Consider the following 21,588-nt stretch of genomic DNA (forward strand, 5'->3'; position numbering starts at 1 on the left):
GCCAGGGAGGCGGCAGGCGGCGAGGTCCAAACAGACGTAACTCTGGCGTGAGGTGCCCTGGCAGGGATCTAGCCGTCTCCTGCACCTCTGCAGCAAGCTGATGGGCTCCTTTTGGATCAACTTGCGCTTGGATTATTCTGTAATCAGACAAAAAAAACACCCTAGGATTTAGTGTTTTGGATACTTTTTGAGATTATTTTCCGTCTCAGCTGGCATATCCGTGTGGCACAGCCATGGAGCCAGGGCAAAAGGAGCACCGCCAAGTTCACTGTTTCTCGCCATTGTCGGCAAATACACACACATTGAGTTTACTTTTTAATTCCCCTCTTGCCTTCTACCCTGCTGAAGCCAATGAGGGGAGAGCAAGTTTTTCCAAACATGTGCTTTCCTTCTCCATCTTTCAGTTAGTTTTTTCCAGCCGAAGACTAACGCGTGAGCAATTGGAAGCGGACAAGCTGGTTCCTAAGAAGAACTGTGGAACAGCCAATTCAACGCGCTGCTCTGCTTTTGCACTGAACTTGTGAAAGGGTCAATTCAAGGCCTCCGAGTTGCGGTTCTGCACTGTTGGACCTGGGTTTGACTAAGCTAAATCCCAATTTTTTCAGGGAAGGGTAAGCAATATTGTTGCAGTGAATGTTTAGGATGCAGCAAGTATTTTAATAGCTGTCTGCCAAACTTTCCTTCTGTCTGGTCTGCAGCTTTCCAACCTGGATGCTTCTCTAATGGCTTCCATTTCAGTTCTCTTATTCGTTAGACAGTAACATTTTTAAAGTTTTGCACATATTTTACAGGGTGAGGGTCTGATCTAATCTGATTGTGAAAATTTCTGAAGATTAAACCGGTCAGGTTTGAGTCATGGTGTCACCAAAATTCGGGAATAAAAGAAAACTCCTTAACACCAATTTAGCATTAAGAAGCAGGCATTTCCTTATATTGCAGCGCTGGGTGTCAGGAGGATAGTTCCTCTAATCAGGCACACCTAATGCTGGTTCTCTTGTCATATTTATACACAAATGTTACAAAGATTACAAAGTGGTACACTCCCCGTTACAATAATTGGTTCATATTTCTTCACCTAGCATGCAAACTACAACGCATGCGCAGTTCCTTTCTCTGCCTCTATCTTTTGAGTAGGTGCGATAATTTGGGTAGGGGGCTTATGGGTCAGTGGTCTTGGGGACCCTGGCCCAAAGTACCTTTCCCCTAGTTTCTCAATACTTCGGTGTTGGTAATTGTTCGCTATATGCCTCAGGAAGATAAGGATGCTGCTGGAGGCAGTTAGTGTCCTCCCTTTCTGAAAAGTATGTACATAAAGACCTTGAAGTGTCTTGTAGCTCCTCCTTTTTACCATGATGTGTAGCAGGTGCTCATTCTAAGAACTGTTAGCCTTCCACCTAAAGTAGTAATGAATAGTTTCTTATCACCTATAATACAAGTAGGCCTTCATTACAGGCCTATCTTTTTGGCTACAATGGTAACAGTATCATTTACTCTCCAATATTAAATGCGTTCTTATGAATAGTTTTTTTACATCCATTTAATCTCATTCACCATTGCTTCCTCTAATCTGGCACTGGAATGTACAGATTAAGTGAATTAATTTAAGCACCCACTAATGCAGAGGCTTTAGCAAGCCAGATATTTAAGCTCATCTTCTGACATCATGCTGATGACGCTTGTTGTTCTTCCCCTTCTCGTGATGTTGCCATTTATCACATCTCCCTCGTTTCTCAGTATAATTAATACTGTAGCTGAATCAACCCGCATTTCCACGGGCCTGCCAAGGGTCCGGTAGAAGACAACACCGGTACCGGTGGAAGGCTGTGCTCCGGGCCGGGGCTTGGCCCTTCCCGCTGGCAGGGGACAGATTTTTCCTCAGGCCGAGCACTCGCTCCGGCTGACACGGCCGCGCCGCCGCAGCCCCGTTCAGGCTGCGCCCCAAAATGGCGCCGCCCTGCCGGCGGCCAACAACCCCCCGGCCCCCGCCGCCAGCCCCAACTCTCGCGAGACCGCGGTGGGCGTACCACCCCGCCCACTTCAACCCTCGCGAGATCCCTGCGCGCTGCCCATAAAGCTGTTGCTGAGGGCACGCGCCCCGCGGCATTGCGGCTCCGCCCCAGGCTCCGCCCGCTTCCGGCGCTGCCGCCGCTGAGGGAGGGAAGGGCGGAGGGAGGAGCCGCCCCGCCGCCCCCTGCCCCGGGCCAGCCCCGGGGATGGTGTTGGCCGCGGGAGCCGGACCCTGACGCCGCACTCAGGTAAGTGCGGGCCGCCCCCCTTCTCCTAGGCCGGGGCTAGGCCCCGCAGCTCAGGCTTGGCACCTTCCGTCTGCCTCAGGCCCGGCCCCTTCTCCCACCCGGGGCCCCCACATCTCCCGGGGCCGCTCCGGCTCGCCAGGCCTCGGGGCCCCGGCGACACTGTGGGGGGACCCCGCTGGCTCCGCGGAACTATTTCCCCCCCCGGCCCGACAGGGTCGTGTCCCCACCGCGGCGGCCCCGGCCATCCCCCCCCCTGACGAGGAGCAGGCACCGGCGGTGCGGGGCAGGGCGGCCCTCCGCTCCCCAGGGAGCTGGAGAAATCCTGGGGCTCTCTTGCCTCCGCCTATAAATAAGCGCAGCAGCCCTCCCTCCCCTCTCTGCCTGGTGTGTGCAGTGGTAAAGCCTGACTTTGCGGTTAGCAAGTTTTGGGTGCTTCCTCGCTGTGCTCCTGTGATGAAATTTGGGGTATAGCTGGAGCGAATCATCTCTTTTCCACACTGGTCACTTCTCTTCGATTTCCTAGTTTTCTAGGACAAGCAGTGAGGAAACAGATCTATAAATGTGTTCAGGCATTTAATTCCTATTGAAGTTGACTTCATTTGGACTTGGCACCTAAAAGGTGGTTTTTTGGGGTGGAGTGGTGCCTGCAGTTTACAGTTTTTCTTTTTCTTTTCCTTTTTTTTATTTTAAGACCCTGTGTTGCTACTTCCCAGACTCCCCTACTCCCCCCTTCCTTTTTTAATTTTGTTTTTGTTTTTAAACCAACTGTTGTCTTTCTCCTCTCCAAGGTAAAAAAGGACTATTTTGTTTGCTTATTCTTTTTTTCTCTGGGGCAGTGGAAGGGAAAAAAAAATCTACTGAATGTTTTGGTTTGGCGAGCAAGATTTACATTTACCCTGAATTTTTTTTGTTTGTTTTAAATCTGGATCTCAAAGCTAATAAACATACTTGTCAGCTTCAGAGAACTTGACCTTCTTGTAGCTCTTTGCCAGAGTTTCATACTGTTAGGTACTATTGTGAAATACATGCTTTCCTTTTTTAAAAAAAACCTTGTTACTCACTTATCTCTTATATTCTTCTCAACATCCAAGTGTCATGTCAGTTGTTTTATTTCTCCTTCTTGCCCCTTCACTGGTATTTTTGGTGTTGGCTTGATGTTTGGTATAAATCTGTCAGCTTTCTCACAACCTTGGGAAAGCAGTAGGGCTGTTGTTACAGATGTAGTGACTAGATTGGCAGGTCAGAGGCTTTATCCCCTGTTTTCTCTGGGGCAAGAACAAACAAAATGAACAAGCAAAGTAACTACTGTTGCAGTGGACCTGTTAAACTTGACTTCAGGGCTTGCTTACAAGAAGGAAGGAAACATCGAGACACACAGAGCTGAAGCTGACAAAGATAAATTTTGTATTGAGTCTTGTCACTTTATGGTGTGATTGTCTTCATCTCAGTGGTTTACTGGACTTTATTATTTGCCTTGTGAATATCTTGGCTGATTCTCCATTTTATACTAAACAGAGCTGATGTTACCGGAGTAACTGTTTCATCTCTTGGTAACTGCTGCATCATACCTGTCTGGTCTTCTATGCAAACTGGTTCATGTAAAGACTGTATGCTGACTTTTTACAAGTTTTTTTGCCTTTATTTCATTGGATTAATTCATATGACTAAAGGATAAATGTTTCTCCTACCATTTTGGTGGCAGTGAGGCCTAAAGGGTATGGATTTTGTCAACATTACATTGTTTTTGGCCAAACTGTTAAGAAGAATGAGTTACCTTCAACTAGGAGTAGTGTCAAAATGTATTAAGCCATGACTGAATGTTTTGGTTTTATGACTTTGGCCTTCTGTCCACCTTTTCTTGTAATTTATTTATCAGTGCAGTTATCTTCTATAGTGGAGGACTGACACAGCAAAAAATATCTTCATTTCAGTTACCAAATCTCCATATCTAATTTTCTCCACCATTGCTCTGCAGTGTGAGGAGTGTATTGTGAAGAGTTACTCTTGTGCAGCTGCATAGATAATTGCACTATTTGCAGCTTAAATCAGTTTCCTGTGTCCTGTTAGCTGACTCAAAGCTCACTTCCTAGTGTTAGAGAATTGTTCCAGTAACCCTTCCCCTCCTCTTTCCGTCTTTTTTTTTTTTTTTTTGGCCAGCCAAAAAGTAGCTCCTAATATTGTCATGTGAAGTATGGATGAGAATGGTCGTATCAGGTTGTCTGGCCAGGGTTGTGGCAGGGGTATTTTCACAGCAGTTCTTTTGAAGGAGTGATGTCAAGCAGTGGTATACTGTGGTAGATGGTGCAGTGAAATTGGATTGTAAACAGTGATGAAAGTCTGACCTTTCTCCAGAAAAATTACACTTCCTCTTGGCCTAACATACTGTAACTGTCTCAGTATTCACATCTGAAACAAACTCTCATTCTTCAAGTACTCTAGGCCATCCTTGTCTTTAATTGCAGTCATGTTAACTGTATATATCATTTTCTTTGAGTGCTAACAGTATGATGATAGTTGTTGAATAAGGGACTAACTATAACTCAGTTTTGTACATGGTTTTTTTTTCCTCCCTCCTAGTGCTTTAGCTCTGGTAATTGACTCTGTTCTGATATTTGTGTTCCAGATTGAAGACAGCAGTAATGCTAACTCTGGCAAGCAAGTTGAAGCGGGATGATGGTGTCAGAGGACCCCGTGCATCCAATCCAGCTTCTGATTCAACTCGGAGGGTGTCTGTTCGAGATAAATTACTTGTTAAAGGTGAAAGGAACTTATATTTAAATATTTTGGGGTTTACAGTTTGCAGGTGTGTTGCCAGTAAACAATAATAAATTGTGTATAAAATTATTTCTGGAAGTATTATGCTTGAACTGTGCAGCTTGATCTAGTGGCAAGGAATATATTGTTTAGGCTGATGTTTCTGCTAAAAATGATCAATAATGAATATACTACTGTTGATATGTAAGTTTCACTATTAGGATTCATGCCAGTCAAAGGAAACTTGTGTTTCCTGGTCTTATTTCAGAATGACTTGAGACTGACAGTGGTGATATTGCCTAACTCTAGCATTACATACAGCTCTTCTGAATTAGGGTAGATTCTGCCATATAACTGTATACTGGAGCAATATTTCACTGCAAATGCTGCTATCTCAGTGTACTGGGATTGCCTCAACCAGACTGTGGGAACGTTATATTCACAATTTTCTCTTTGCGTTGTTCTAAGGACAGGGAGGTTTAATACACTTTAAACCCTGATGTGACAACTGTTGCAAAGAGCTTGTTTTAGACTTCCAATTTGGAAATCCTCAGGTAACTCCAGTTCTGAGAGGGAAAGATATCAGGCAGGAGGAATAAGCTCTTTAACCAAGCTAAGCTACAAAGCCAAATTACTAAATATATATAATCTGAGATTTTGACTAACCTACAGGTGTAGACTTGAGGGGAAAATAACAATGTAATATAAATACACTTCAAGTACAATGCCTGGTATAGCATGAGGTGCCATAAGAAATTTTACTGTACCCTTAGAACAATCATGTATTTCACTTTTATGACTAAACCCTTACCTAAGTCTGTAGGGGAAGAAAAGACTGGAAGCTATAGCAAATCAGTATTGATGTTGTCATTGCTATGGCTACCCATTGGCAAACCAACGCAAACTAAGTTTTGAATGAGTTTAGTTCCAAACTGACAAATATTAAAAGCAAGTCAAGTCACTGCTGGTATCCTGACAAGCGTGAGTGCTAGATCATGATCCAGTTGTGTGCAAAAGTTGTATCCCGTGGCTCTTCAAAAAGAGTTGTAGGAGTGACTGTCAGTTTGGTTAGAATGGTTTCTAGACTGAAATTGGAACTGACAGTAGATCACTTCAGTATAACCACACTGAAAGTGAGAGGAAAATCTAGTAGCTAGTGTGGAAAAGACTTGTTGGGGATATTCTTTTTTAAGCTACTCTTAAGCTAATTGTAGACCATTCATTTATAAAAGTTTCTAGAACTTGCTCCAGCTCTTTGTAGATGCTGCAGCAGCTGATCCTGTCTTTAATGCTGAGAGCCTAAGTGAAGATGGACTTCTGATGTTGGTGGTGTTTTTAGCTCATGTATAGATCTGCAGGAATGAGTTTGATAGGGAGTGAAGAGCTGCCTGTAAAGCTGTGCATACAGCAAGGATGCTATTGCATCTGGGCCTGCGCCGGTGCCTTTTGCTGCTTGATTGTATGGAACTGTAATAGTCTGGTGTGTGCTCAACTGCAGGCTGTTGGATTAGATTTGAAACAAAGTTGGTGGGAGCTTGTGAGAGTGGTTGTAAGTAGAAGTTGTTACTGATGTTTGTTTAGGCTGGAGTTAGCAAACAAACAGGTGACAGTTGTAGAATGGGTGAATGGCTCAATCAGGTCAATGTCCTGGCACCTGTGAATTAAAAATAATCTGTTCTGCAAAAAAAGAAAAGAAATGCTGGCCAGAAGTAAGGAAGGAGGAGATGAGGAAGGCCCCAGCATGTTCTGTCCTTGTTTGCCCCAGCAGTTATGTTGAGGTTAGTGCTGGTTTAGTTGTACCTCTTAATGGTGTTGTTGTTGGTGGTTTTATTCTACTGTGCGAAGCCTCTGAGTTGAAAGAACGAGGGACTGTGGTCACATACAACAGAAAGCTCAGTGATAGCTATGCTCTGTCTGTAGCACACCTGCATCCATTTTGGCCTCAAATAAGTCCATAGCTTCTCAGTCAATAGGGGAACAGTGGGCAGCTGGTCTGTGCAGCATCCTCCACAGCAGCTTACACACATGGTGGGCTGTCCTGGAAGCTTAGCTGAGGGTGATTTTTTGGCACACGTTGGCCCTGGGAGCTGGTGATAGTGTGTGAACCAAAGTCAGATAGCTCCTTGCTTGCTCGAGTGATGATGATGCGCTGTTCCTGATCCACAGTAACTTGGTGATAGTCTAATAAATTCTGCAGACAGATATCTGCCAGTTTTACTAGAGGTATCACCCAGACACAGACAGTGTCTGGTTTTTATCTGGAGGTAAATTAAAGACAGCCTTGCTTGTGTTGATAGTCCAGTCCAAGGAGGCATTACAGGATCTCTTTGAAGGATGTGTTGTCACACTGATAACCCTGCAGTCCTCAAATGTTTTTTGTACACTGACTGGTAAATGGATCAATGTCACTTTGATTATGGGGTAGATGGCTGTGACCCCAGCCACTGATAAGTGCAGACGATGCTTACAAACTTTTTCAAAAAAATGGCATAGACCAACTACATATGTCTGCTAAGCAATATTGCCTTTAAGTAGGAAAAATAAGTGATAATTTAGATATGATGCTAGCTATTTACAGATTCACAGATTGGTTGGGGTTGGAAGGGACCTCTAGAGATCATCTAGTCCAACCCCCCCTGCTAGGGCAGGGTCACTTAGAGCAGGTTGCACAGGATCGTGTCCAGGTGGGTTTTAAATATCTCCAGAGAAGGAGACTCCACAACCTCTCTGGGCATTTGCACCATGTGAATGAGAAGAAAATTCACAATCAGCATATGAAATACTTTTAGTAAAACTGGAAGTGTGTGAGCTATCAGTTGAGTGTTGTCAGGTGCTGTCCTTGACTCTAGTGATGGATGCAAGTCAAACAGACTTTTTTCCCCACTTCTGTGAAAAAGTTACTCTTAAAATACTGGTGCCCTTGGTTATTTTTTCTAAGCTATGCCTTTGCTTACATGTCCAGTATTGTTATATATTCAAATATCAATCATGGCTCAGGGCAGTGTTTTGTTGGATTATTTCATGGACATATGAATGGAAGAAAAATCTATCTAAAATTTTGTGTAGGGAAGTAATTCTGAGACAGCTGGATATTCTCTTCCAGCTGTCTTTTCAGGTGTTAGTCATGGCTGCTAAACAGGATTTGGTAACAGCCTGTGCCCTGCTGATTATCTCAGCAGCTAATGGACTGCACTTGGGAGGTGAGGGGCATGGTGGCAGTTCTGATCTGAAACCCTGGGAAATCACAGGAAAACATCCACCACTTTGGAATAACGGAGGGCAGAATTGTCTGAGGGGTGTGCTAGACTGAGGACTAGTAATTCAGGCTGACAGTTCTTGGAGAGAGGCTTTCTGGACTGGGGAGGGACCAAGCAGTGACTACCATGTTTCAAGACAAATCAAGTGGAGGAACTGTGAACAACTGGAGAAGGCAGAAAGGAAATGCTGATGTGGGGAGAAGTAGCAGACAGAAATGGTGCTTGAAGAGGCTCTGCTGTCTCTCTGGCAAGCAGAGAGGCCCTAATAAAGCACAACTGTGTTAAAAGTTCAGTGTGCCTTATTCTTGCATCCCTGTTTTCACTGGATTTCCAATACAGGCTCTGTTGGAGAGTAAGGCCTTAATTCTGTAGACCTAGTACTCAAGTTCAAATAGAGCAAGCAGTACACTTACTTTAGCAGCTTTCATTTTTTTTTTTTCCTGTGCTGCTGTGGCAATTTTCGATGTCAAATTCATCTCCAAGAGAGAACTTCAGGTTAGGAATAAGGGCTGCATGACTGCTCCTGCAGGATGCTCTGAGCTGTGCAGTGCTCAACTTGAAAGGTAGATCCTTTCTGAAAATTTGAAGGGAGCTGAGGACGTGTTAAAGTACTATTAAGTTTAATATTGTATAATGAACATGACTACTAAATTGAATTAGAGGTGAAGAACATGCCAGGATGTCAGTAGCAGCAGTGATGTTTATGCTTGTTGATCACAAAGGTTGTCCCTTGAAATGTTTTTTTTTATAGTGCACCTAAACATCATTCAGTTTTATATTACTAGTGCTGCTTAGTTTGACTGTAAGTGACAGCTTGAAATAACTTAATGTCTAAGAAAATGAGTTAGCATGGCTTATTCCTCAGTCATGTGCAACATTTGTGGGTTTTACAACCAGCTGTATGTAACCAGAAAATGCATCAGGTGTGCAGTTGTAGAAGGAAGTGGAAAACTGATCATAAAAATGAGATAAATGTACATTGTAAGTAAAAATGAGGAGAATCCATGTATTTGCTTTCCTCAAACCTTCAGGTATGGTAATATTCCTCCTCACAATAGCAGGCACGGAAAATTGAGAGGGGAAAAAAAATAGGGGTGTTTTGAGAATTATAAAAACCTTCCTTCATTAACACTCTTGAAATTACTTGAGACATTGTTTTGAAAATGCTGCATTTACTTCTGCATGTTGCACAACATAAATCACAAAAGCATTTCGTTTTGTGATGCTGCTTAGTTGTTCCCCCCTGCCATGAAGTCCTTTATTTTGGAAGAAAACAGTGGAAAGCTGCTTGTTACGTGAGTGCTTCATATTTATTAGAGGAAACCAGTAGTTTACACTAAATGCTTGCAGTGTAATTTTAATAGATATTTTAAAGCTAAAAATTTCAAGCTAATTTGAAAAATTGTTAGTGAGACTTTTTCTAGAACTTCGCTGACAAAGGGAGGCCTGGTTCAATGTATTGCTTGACTCCTTATGCCTGTCACTTTCAGCATACCTGAAATATGAAATGATATATTGCCAGGGTTAGAGATTTCCAACCAGGGTGGTTTTTGTAGTTTTTTGATGTCAGGATAATAACTTTTGTAATAGTGTATAGAAGTTGAAGCATGTAATTTGATAGTATCTTGTTTATTTTAGACATTTGGAAGTGGAAGGAAAATACACATCTTGTACTCTTATTGAAAAACTGGCAGTGTTAGGTGGCTTGTTTGACTTCTAATACTGGTCCGTATGGTTGTACAGTTCTGAGGAGCTAAGTAGGGAAAGCTATAAAGATAGATAAGAATTAGGAGGCAAACAGCATTATACTGCTAGAATTCATACTTACAAAATGGAATTTTTTTGTTAGTGTCAAGGTATTTATCTTCATCTCTAGCAGTCTTAAAGATGTACATTAAAGAGGGACCTAAACAAGAGATGGGGCGCTTTGACAAAACCAGAGGGAAGTAAGTATTGCTGTGGATGAGAATGTTCATTTCAGTTGAGGAAATAATGCTTTCATTTTGTATACTTAAAAACAAACTCCAGTGAGAAGCATATGGCCAGACCTTGTGGCAAGGCTAGTAAACAAAGCACTTCTATATTCTGACTTGTTGAGTTGAGGTGGGGGAAGGGGAGGGAGCAGAACAACGTGATTATAGTCTGTGCGTTACTGAATATAACATTCACGTGGGTCTCTCATAAACCATATGCCTGTACACACATCAAAAGTGCGTGTTCCTATTTCTGTCCTGAGAATTGTCATGGGTAGGGAGAATTATTGTTTGTGAAATCATTTATAAATAGCTCTGGTTGCTTGTGTTAGGCTTAGCTTTCCCCTGTTTTATAAAGTTCCTAAGCTGTTTCTGAGACATAATCAGTTTGCATTCAACTCTTCCAAAGTCTATCGTAGGTTTAAGTTTAACCCTTGCCTTTTAACTCTTTTTACGGTTTAAAATAGCATTTGGAACTGTTGAAGCAAGTGCATACTGAGTCAAGAGCAGGACTCTGCAAATATACTTGCTGCTTGGGTGTGCTACTGCACCAGATCAAGTAAGGTTTCAGGAACACTGGACTGGCTGCTCAGGAGCTAGTCTGGCTCTGGGCTGACTGCACTTGCTTTTCCCCCCCCCCCCCCCTGCAGAAGCTCAGGCATGTGTCTGCACTTATGGCCTTTCAGACCTACACAGGGCAGCTTATCAGAGTGGGTGCAGGGCCTTGCAGTGCTTCTGGGTTTGTGGCTTCTTGGCAATGAGCCCTCTTGTCTGCGAGAGGAATTCAGATGCTCTGCTGTGTTCCTGCACCTCTGCTAAGCGAGCACTCAGTGGGCATTGATGAGCACCATTTTCCTGTGGATGTTCTGGAGTGCTTACACACAGTATTTCCTGAGACTTGGCTTATCCGGTTGTTTCTCAGCATCTTAAGAAATGGTGAGGTTGTCTGGCTCTGAATTAAGACACAGATACTGATAGTAATTTTTTGAAAGACAAGGTCAGAAGGGTTGTGAGAGTAAGTTTGTTCTTCAGTGAGGCTTTTGGACATCTTGGAAGTTCAGAGTGTTAGAGCTCTAATTGTTGCTTCTACGTTTTGCTTATTTACAAATCTGTTAAACCATGCTAGTAAGTTGACAGACTGCATGAGGGATGTTCTCTTATGGAGGATATTCTTGTCAGTGATACTGCTTTATGTAGAAAATACATAATGTGAAACATCAGAATCCTTATGGAGCTTGAATGTTGGTCAAAATCTTTGTTCTGAGCAGCAAAATATAAAAATTATTTCAATGTCAAGACTGTCACTACTAAAGAGTCATAGAATATGGAAAATTCACAAACACTGTAGCTTTGGCCCATTATGTTTGCTAGTTATTGTTAATCACCAATGTTTATATGGCACAGTTGATAGTAACATCTGTTTCCTTCCTTGATGTTGCTTTAAAAGTTTAGATTATTGAAGCAGGCCCTTACCTACTTTATCTTTACAAAGTTCTTTTGGTCTTAGTTTCAGTGGTTTGTTGCAGAGTTGATTAGAAACCTTAATTTTGGGGAACTTGCTTTTGTTTCCAGAGCTTGTGTGGATTAGTTACTGTGGCCTTCCCGTGTGTTTGCACACCTTCAAAAAGCAAGTGTGCTGTTCTGTACTCATGGGTATGAGCAGCTTCCTTTTAATGTTTTCACATGAAAACCCGTTCATCCTTGTGCCAAGACAAAGGGAAACACAGAAGTGTGAAGGCATTACAGGGAATTTTTCACACTTGAAAGGAGCTATGGTGATCAGTAAGCTTTACTGAACCTTGCAGGAGGCAGAAGTGAGGCCCCAGCTCAGCAGAACTGCTGCAGCCTGGCCATTGCTGGGTTTCAACACTCTGTCCTTTGGTTTCTCCCCTTTCCCTGCCTGCCCTTTTCTCAGAATTGAAGCAAAGAGCAGGCAGGATTCATTAAGCCAAACAGTGCACAAGCACAGAAAGCAATAAGGAAAGCAGTCAACACCTTAAAATAAGAGCCGGGTCCTAAAATCTGTTGTCTAGTGAAGATTGATAGTGCCTCCCACTGTGAAAGGCTGGTGAGTTCAAAGAGAAAGGGATGGGGGAATATTCCTATGATGGGTTTGGATAGCTGCAGCCTTCAGTAGTTGGTTGTGTCTTGTCTGGTTTTTTTTTTTTTTTGACCAGAAAGGGAAAGTAAAAATCAAGTCCTTGACTATAGCTGGAATTACATTTTTGGTATGTTGCAAAGACAATACTCCTTGAAAACTTTTACCAACCGTATGTCCCCAGTGTAGTGTGTCTTTCAGTGTACAGCTTTGGTTAAATTGGCTGTGACTGCTCAAGTGCTGCAGAATGTGAGATTTTAAAGAGTGCAGTTGTGAACTTTTTAGGTAAGTGTGAAACACGGTGTTTCTGTTTTGGTGAGGTTTTCTCTCTTGGTACAGTAGGCTGCAGATGCAGGGATACCAGGGCTGTGCCAAGCAAGTGGGAGGTGGGACTCAAATTTAAGCATTGTGCTTGCTGCAGACCAGCCAGGTTTGGTAAGCATGGATGCAGGAAAAGTTCTGGGGAATTAGTGAGCTCTTAATTGTGATGAGATCAGTTTGGATTCTGTGCCAAGAAATTGCTCCCCGTATGTTAAACTGAATTACAGTTTTAAGATGTATCTTTTTGAGAATTGGTGTTGGAATTTCTTACACATTGTTGTTAGCTCAAATAAATGGGCTGTGTCTGTGCAGACCAGAAAGTGAAGTTAGAAATCAAGTGGAAAAAAAGACTACAGGAAATGTAAAAATGTATTTGATTAGGTTTCCTAGAACTTTAGCAGTAGAAGGGGGGAGGTATCTTGATGCATCTCATATTTCCGTGAAATACAGGTAGTTGAGAGTAAGACTTCAACAAAAAAAATACACAAAAGAGGGAGAAAGCAGGGAGTCTTTCAGAGAAAGTAGCATGGCAAAAAAGGGGTTTAGGAATAAACTTCCCTTCCTAGGAGCTATGCAACTGAACTGGGTTACTTACTTTCTTTTATGAATAACTTCTAAGTTTTATGCGTGGGGAAATACAATAAATAAAAATCTTAATTCAACGGGACTGCATATCTATAGCAATCTGTGTTCCCAGGGGAAATATCCATCAGTCGCAGGAGCAAAAAAAAAAAATCTTAAGACTCCTGAGTTTGTTCAACAGTGCAGAGGTCTGGGGGGAGTTGTGCAATGGATGCAGTTTTTATCACCGACCAGTGCATGTTGCTGTGTCAGGTGCTTGAAGTGAAGGTTTGTCTTTCTCTGTTCTTTTGGTGCTCTTCATGCTGGTTTCTGCAGGCAAGACCACATCTAGTATGACAGTGCCCTTGAATTAGGGTTTCCATAGCTGTTTTCCGGTGTGCAGTACATGATGTCATGCTTGGAGGCTTCCCTGCAAAAGCAGCGTGTAACCTGAGGCAGGCCGTAGCTGATGGTAGAAGGACAGTAGGAGTTCAGTTAGATGCTGGAGAGTGGTAATGCTTATGCAGGCTGTGAGCCTCCTGTGCGTGTTTTCATTGTTGGACTGGCACCTTGATTCTCGAGGTTTTTCTACTCTTGTGTTTTGCAGGCTGTGGAGTTCTGGCCTTCTGTATTTTAGTGCCTTATGTAGACGAGTTTGGAGGTTTGGGTAATGCCAGGACTCTGTGTATTAGAAGCCCTGGTGCTTCAGTCTTGGCAGAGCTGAACCTCCTAAATCACAGTGGGGTATGTTTGCATTATCTGTGAGGGCAGTTGAGTCTTTTTAGTAATGAATTGCATGACATAAAGAGAAATTTCAAGGTAAACCTCCAGTGGTGCTTAATTATATTTTTAAGTGAAAATTTACAGGGTGGTTTAAATTAGATCTGCCAATTTCGACTTCAAAAATGGCTTTATGCTTGCATAAATAACAGTTTTGTTTTTTTCTTTCAACAGAGGTTGCAGAACTTGAAGCTAATTTACCTTGTAAGTATAACATTTAATGGTACACTTTTTAAGGGAAGAAGGACCATTGAACTGAATGTTTCGACTGAAGTATGAACAGTAATGATACTTGTTAACTGTAGGGGAAGCTGTGCAAAACTCTGCCACCCAGGCTTGGACAGGTTTTCTTTGCTCCCTCTTAAGGGGTTGTGGAGAGGTGGATCGCTTATTAGGGTCCTTTGGAAGCAGTATTGATCATTTGCCTCTAGAATTTTATTGGTGGTGGACTGGGAGCTTCCCCCTCATGAACCACGCAAAAGGTACCTGAAGAGTACATTTACTGCCTCACTCCCGTTTTCTCCATTCTCTAATTTTCAAAACAGTAGATGGTGTTTTAGGGGCAGAGCAAATAGCTCAGTTCTCTGGAAATGTATTAAGTCAACCTAGTGCTCTTTCATTTCACATGCAAGCTGTAACCTGATGTGTTCGTTAATAGTGAAAATACTAATGAAAATTTGTTTGGTTTTTTTAAAGTCCATATTCCTTTAAAAAAAAAAAGGCAAAATAATGCGGTTTTTGCCCTGGAATCTGTCCTGTATGTTATGCTAAAAGCTGAAAATATTAATGGCCACTTTAAAATAGGCTTTTAAGAGCACAGGGTAAGTGGCTTGTTGCTTCTGAAGCTGAGGACAGATAGTTAAAAGTCAAATACATGTTTTCTGCTCTTTAGCTTTACAAAGCTTCATTCTGTAATGGACAGCAGAACACAAAGCCCTTTTATAAAGGGGAGTGAAGTTCCTACTGCTGTGTATTTGTTGCAGAGGGTGGGTGTTGACAGTGAAGTTGAGTTGTTGCTGAGCTCCCTTTCCCTTCAAGCATTGACCAGAACAGCATCATTCTGCCGTGAGTTCTTGGAGTGCACGCAAGCACAACAAGTTACTGCGTGCTAAGCTCAGAGGTACATTCAGAGTCCATCGCTTGCTCCACAGAACTTCATGTGGTGCACGTTCCTGTTTCGGAGTAATCTAAGATGTTTTCCCTGCAGGGAAAGAAGCAGGAGCTGGTTGCAGCAGACTGAGAGTGTATGTGCAGGTTATTACCGTGCTGTGCATTCATACTGTCTTGTCCATATGCTTATCTAACAAAGAAAAGCAGTGAATATTCTCTCTGATTATGCTGGCAGGTAGCTTGTGATGTTTCTAGTCTTTCTCCATCTAAGGGAAACTTTGACCATATTTTTTCCTTGCCAGGTTAAATTTCTAAGTTCTGCTTCTGATGAGCATCTTTGGTTTGCTAATGATTTTAAATCTGGATCAGTGCTCACATCTCAAAAATCAAGCTTTTCAGTGTACAGACTGCCTGATGGGAGGAATTACAAGGGGGAAATACACAGAACAGAAGCAGTAAAAAAGGAGGGCAGGAAGAGACATTATTTGTCTCTTCTATATGCTCTTCTTGAAGGCAATTATAGAGATTTTACACAGTAATTTTAACTTTTTTGTGTAGACTCTTCTATAGGATAACCAACACCTGAGAAATGTGTATCAGGGTTCGTGGTTACTACAATGCAAATGCATTACTAGGGTTTCTGTACAGTTCTAGTTATTTTTTTCAGGCAAATAGGGTCTATATCTCTGATACTCTTTAGCTACTTGACTATGGAAAAAGAACAGCCAGCTTGATGGTTAAGAAGCTAAAGGCTGCATAATGTAGATGATAATGTATCCATGGATATAGACACCTTCTAGTGCCAGCTTGGCAGCTCGTTGCTGCCATAGTCAAGAAAGGCTAGTTTTGTGCATGGGAAGGCAACTTTGTGTCATCAAATGTGAACGACAGGCTGTTATACTGTGAACTTGAAACTAGTCAGTGGTTTCAGTACAACAGATGCATCAGATTGTTTTATCTTTTACACTTGTTCTTAATTTTCACTATTCTCCTTAAATTCATCTAGTCTGAGAGTATGACCATAGTGTTTGGTTTGTAATGATGCTCCATAACCTTTGCTGTTAATATGTGTAACTGGTTATGCAGAAGACACTTGTTCAATATGACACAGCCAAATGGAGACTTCACTGGCTTGTGGATGAGGCCTTCAGTAAAGCTTGTATCTCATTATGTCTTACAGGTGTAAATAATCCTTTGTTGGCATAGGGCTGTGGTGGCATGACTTTTTGCAGACTGCAGTGTATGATCAAATGTCAAATACACATTACTATTAAAGAACTTGTAAGGAAGAGATGCTCGTTATCTATGCTGCTATCTTAACATGGAGCTAGTATATATACAAAAGACCGAATCCTTTGGCATTTCAAGGTCTTTGAGACAGCATGGTTTACTGAAAGGAAATAAGCTTCTTCCTCACAGCTCAAAGATATGAAGTTCCATTACTGCAGGTGACCTGTGACTGTATAGGTAAGAGGTGCTTAGAGACAAAGTGTAGGGGGGAATCACTTGACTGGAAGGTAGGGATTAATCAGAGAGGGAATTTGGAGAGTGTGAAAGATGATACACTTGCTTTCCCAACAGTGGAAAAACAATTGTCTGATGTAAATTATTCTTTTGCTTCACAGGTACATGTAAAGTGAATTTTCCTGACCCAAACAAGCTTCACTACTTTCAGCTAACTGTAATCCCAGGTAAGTTTAGTTTTTTTAAGCATGTTACTTTTGCGTGTTGCTGTTTACGAAACGTAATTTCAAGAGTTTGCTCAAGAATCCAATAAACTTTCTACTCAAAAGACTGGCTGTAATACAGTGATTATTTTATAGATGGAATGGAGAAACTGGGCTGGATTTAACGAACTAGATTCCAATAAAAATGCCATCAAAACTGAGCAGGCTAAGGAATTGTTCAGGTCTTGTTTGGTCACTTTGAAAAGTTTTTCTCCTAGCCAATTTCAAACCATCTTGTTTTTGCTGAGAAGCTTGGACTATGTGTAGAGAAATTGTTGTATTACAGCCCTGTCATGTTGCAGATTTATTCTTCTGATTTCTTGGTTCTGTAGTGTTGAAAGGGTAGATGACAGATACAACACTGCTGGAAAACTTCAAATCCATGCATGTCTGAAGGTGCCTAACAAGCAGGAGTCTCTTAGTCTTGGAATATTCAAGTATGTGGAAGTTAGATCTTGTATTAATAATGCAACTTAAGTATACTGCAAAACTTCTGCTGGCATGCTCTTCAGTAAAAGGAAAAGCTCAGGACTACATTTTTGGAATTTATCATTTCTATTTAAATTTCTTAATAGCCATCTGAAATTATAAACTTTGCTCACATGGCTGTCCATTTTAGAAGAGAAACTTGTGTATGTTTTATGGATGAATTTGCATGGAAGATTATTTAAACATGACATACACTTAATTTTGCAGTGCCTTACCTTTGTGCAACTATTTAAATGAGAACATTGATGTGTTCAGTGTACCGAATTGAGTTACATGTTCTGGAATCAGTATCTTCCTGTCAACTAATTCTTGTAGATGCATGTTTTCTGTAGATGCTTAATGACAACAGAATTCGGATGCAGTATGGCAATCATAGTGATGTCTTACTGTAGAAATAATGGCGATGGGAATGTTTCTGATAATCCAGTATCTTCGAGTCAAACGGGCGCTAGATGTCACTGTTGGTGCTTATTAGCCAAAATCAGCTAGTGTTTCTTCGGCTGTAGAAATCTTGGGTGGTCTTTGTTAAACATGTCCATTTGTGTCTCCTTTTTGTGATGGAAAAATGAGTGAGACTGCCCTAGTCAGTGTAATCAAAAATAAATACAAGTATTATTATAGAACTTTTAACCTCTTAATCTATGTAGGAGATGTATTCATGTTTACTTGGTGAGTGTTAGTCTGCTTGCACCAGATGTCCTTCAGTTTGCTGCTTATATTTTGGAAATGAGTTGACTTCAAGATCATCGCTGTGCAAGTTAGGGATGTCTTGAATGTGAAGCAATCATAGCTTCTTCATACTAATTCTGAGGTGTCTAAATACAGTCATTTTTTTGTCTGTTAACTGCTGTGCAGCAAGATGTTGCAGTCGGAAGACAGTTGTTGAATGCAGGGCATGGTTTTTGCGCTTGCTTGGTTGCTGAAATGATCTTGGGAAGGAGATGATCTTAATTAACATTTTGTTACTCTAAATATAGCTGCACAGCTGAAGTCTCTGCAGTTGCAGTCTGACCGAAGTAAACATCTATTTTCAGCTGTGCATAATTCAGGTACAGAATCTTGTGATCAGCTACAGCTAAGCACAGCTCTCTAAAGGCAGAACATAACACATACCAAGAAAAGCTTTGTAGCTTTCTGATTCTCGTCATTAGTGAGGTTTTTCTTTAGAGCATGCTAAATCTTAGTTATCTCTGGGGTAGCAGAGAGGCAGCTAAGTGGCTGTCACAGAATTTTTCTGGCTCAAATAGACCCAAATATTTTCTCGAGGCAACTATTCTTGCAGTGTCTAAACAATGTTGCATGAATCTTGACAGTCAGGAGGAAGAGCTGGTTTTCTTCCTCCTGCCTGGAACTGTCTCTTGCATTGAGGAGCTGAGTTACTTCTAAAAATCCTGCTCATATATCTGGCTCTTCAGGGAGCAATTTTCAAATACCTCTGCAGCTTTCCAATTGTGGAGCAAGAGCTGGGCTCAGTGCGGCTGTGAGTGCCAGGGAATATCTAATACTGCCTTGCATTTTTCACTGTTAGGACTTGTGTAGTAAGTGTTTATAGTAAGCCAGGGTTGCTAGTCTGCACAGCAAAGAGGTTCTTGCTGGCTTGCTGCTTAGGGTTCTCAGTTTGCATATCTGCAGTTACAGAGATTGCACCCTCCTATGACAGATCTGTTAAAGGCATGCTAATTATTTTATATTCATATTTTATGTTTATGTTCTTATTCTGATTCACATTAGAACTTGAATTCTGTAACCACATTTTATAAGGAATCTTACACTGAGGCAGTTTCTGAAAGTAGCCAGGGGTCAGGGTACCATGAAGTTACTGACTAAATGTGTTTAACTCTGGAAATGCCTTTTGTGGTCAGTGTTCTAGCCTTACGTTATTGACAAAGCCTGTTCTCGGGTGCTTTGTTTTATGCAGTCATTTTGAATGTGGCTAGTGGTGAAAGGACAGTGAAAGAAGCTTCTTTAGGTTCTCACAAAAAGACTAATTTGAATAAAAAATATACTTTACCAGCAAGCAGAAATACTTTATCTCCCTTGCTCTGCGCTTCTCACAATAACCTTTCTTAGTAAGTATTTAATGTCACAAAATTATTCTGGTAACAGTGAGTTTTAAATTAAAATGAATTTGTAGAAAATGTTGATGAGGGTGACTGCTTATAAAAAGTTGTCCTCAAGAAATTCCACTTCCTTTGTTACAGCTTTCTGCAGTGCATCATGAGTGGATATGAGTAGTACATGCTAGAAAATGGATAAGACGCAGATTTTACTGCCACAATGGACAAACTGTGTTCCCAAGGCAGATGCTGCTGGCTTTCTCTGCTGTCTGAAGCTTCTTTTTCCTTCTGTCATCTGAAACAATTGTTCTGTCATTGAAAAATGCCCTTATGCCACCACTTGCGTCTATTCTAGCTTTTGTGCCAGTACCTTATTGGATCAAAGGCTAGGAAAAATAAGGAGATAGATGTTTATAAAGCAGGCAGAGTCCTGCTTGCTGCACTGATATTTGGAGCACAAAATTGGAAGCTGGGGCTAAAACATGATAATGACCTGGAAAAAAAAGAAGCTGAGTTTAGGTAGCTTGCACATGAAGAAAACCAGAGGAATATGTAGAGTTAATGCAATTTTCCTGCAGTTCCCAGGGTAGTTTGGGGTTAGTGTGATTATTTGAGTTCCATTCTTCAGGGAATTAATAAAGAGCCTGTTTTCTGTTTTGCATGCCATAAAATGACAAATTTCGGTGAGCATGGCTGAGCATTTCAACGCTGCTGATTCAAGGAGCTACTATCAAAAGCACATCCTTTGTGGCCTGTCCTAATTATCTTGCATTTTCTTTTAAAGCGATAAAATAGTTTGGTATTTTCACAGCACTTTTAGCCATCAAAACACAAATGCAAACTAATCTTAGAGTCAGGTTGCTAATAGTGAAACTGGAGACTAAAGTGGGAGGGATGCTTGCTCTTTTAATACAGCTTGAAGACATAAATTCAGTAGGAGTAAAACTGGAGCTCAGACATATTCCCTTTTTGCAAAAGTCTCATCAGTGGCCAGCTTCCTACGTTATGTGCCAAAGCTATTTTGACTGTTTTATTTATAGCGCTTTCCTCACTATTAACTTTGCCAGAACTTCAGTTTTTCCCACTGTTAACATGTCTAAAAAAATGAGGGTCTTTGTCCCAGTCTGTATGGGTGTTATGTGACACGGGGAAGGAAACTACCATGTGGGAGAACCTATTTACTTGCTTGAGGTGCCGTAAGATGACTTCCTCATGAAGGCTTATCTTGTTAATGCATTGCAAGTTTTCTGACTGGGTACTTAGGCTTTGCAGAGATAGGAATTTTTCACTGTATCTTTGAGGGATTGATAATAAGTAGCATGCTTTATTGTTGTTTAGTGAAAAGATTTACAAAGATACAAGGAGAATTGTAAAAAAGAAAAAAAGTGGGGGGAAGAGGAGAGATGCTTTACTCTTCTGATTTGGTAAATATGTCCTTGCTTAGTTTATAACAGAACCAGTAGTGCACTTTTTGGTTAGTGCTAGTGTGGACTGATGCCAAGCTAAACCTGAAACATAAAATGAGAAGTTGTAATGCAAGGCAGTGAGTATTGAGGGAAGCAATCATGTAAGTATGTGGAAGTGACTTGCAATGTGAGGTAGAATATCTAAAGTACTCTAAGCCTTCCAGAGATCGTTCAACCTTACGTAGAACACAGAAAAGCAAATAAAAGAAAATGGAACTAATACATGAGGAATCTCTTAGGGCCTGTGGAGATGTTAATATGTGGTTAGAAAGTGCTTGAGCTAATCTAAAATGCTTTTTGCAGAGAAAAAGGAGTGTTCTTTCACTCCCTGGTCCTGGTGCTACTTCTGCTGACACTGGTGATAATTTAACCTCTGCAGGAAACTGGGCTCTTCTTGCAGTGATGGTTTTATACAGTGAGAGGTTCAGCTGGGCTTGTCCCCTCCAGCTGAACTTGCCTTGTCTGATTTCATCCTGCACGTGGACCCTGGGAGTTTCTTCTGTGGCCGTGTGGAAGTGGAGCTATCCTGAGCTACGTCTGTGTGGTGGGGAAAAGCAGAGAAAATGAACAACTGTACAGCTTCCCCCCCCATGCATCTCTTGAGCAAGGTCAGAGTGAGTGATCTTGGAGTCAAAGACCTACCTTAATGTTCCTGTAAGCTGCAGGGGCTGTAGGCGTGATGTTTTCAGTGTGCAGAGGGATATGGAGTGTGGCTTTTCTCTTGCTGCTTGACTGGCAAG

At 41.6% G+C, this 21,588-nt stretch overlaps 1 protein-coding gene across 2 annotated transcripts in view; it reads left to right on the top strand.

Annotated features, from left to right (window-relative positions):
* The first annotated feature begins 2,095 nt into the window (after positions 1-2,095).
* UBE2F (ubiquitin conjugating enzyme E2 F (putative)) overlaps positions 2,096-21,588 on the top strand; it is an 84,968-nt gene continuing 65,475 nt past the window's right edge. For both annotated transcript variants that reach the window (XM_054829564.1, XM_054829566.1), the window contains exons 1-4: positions 2,096-2,255; positions 4,879-5,012; positions 14,174-14,203; positions 16,735-16,800. In XM_054829564.1, the coding sequence (XP_054685539.1) occupies positions 4,895-5,012; positions 14,174-14,203; positions 16,735-16,800 (214 nt within the window). In that variant the 5' untranslated portion in view covers positions 2,096-2,255; positions 4,879-4,894. The remainder of the gene's footprint in view (positions 2,256-4,878; positions 5,013-14,173; positions 14,204-16,734; positions 16,801-21,588) is intronic.

This window comes from Grus americana, chromosome 6, assembly GCF_028858705.1.
Source record: "Grus americana isolate bGruAme1 chromosome 6, bGruAme1.mat, whole genome shotgun sequence".
In the NCBI taxonomy this organism is placed as follows: Eukaryota; Metazoa; Chordata; class Aves; order Gruiformes; family Gruidae; genus Grus; species Grus americana.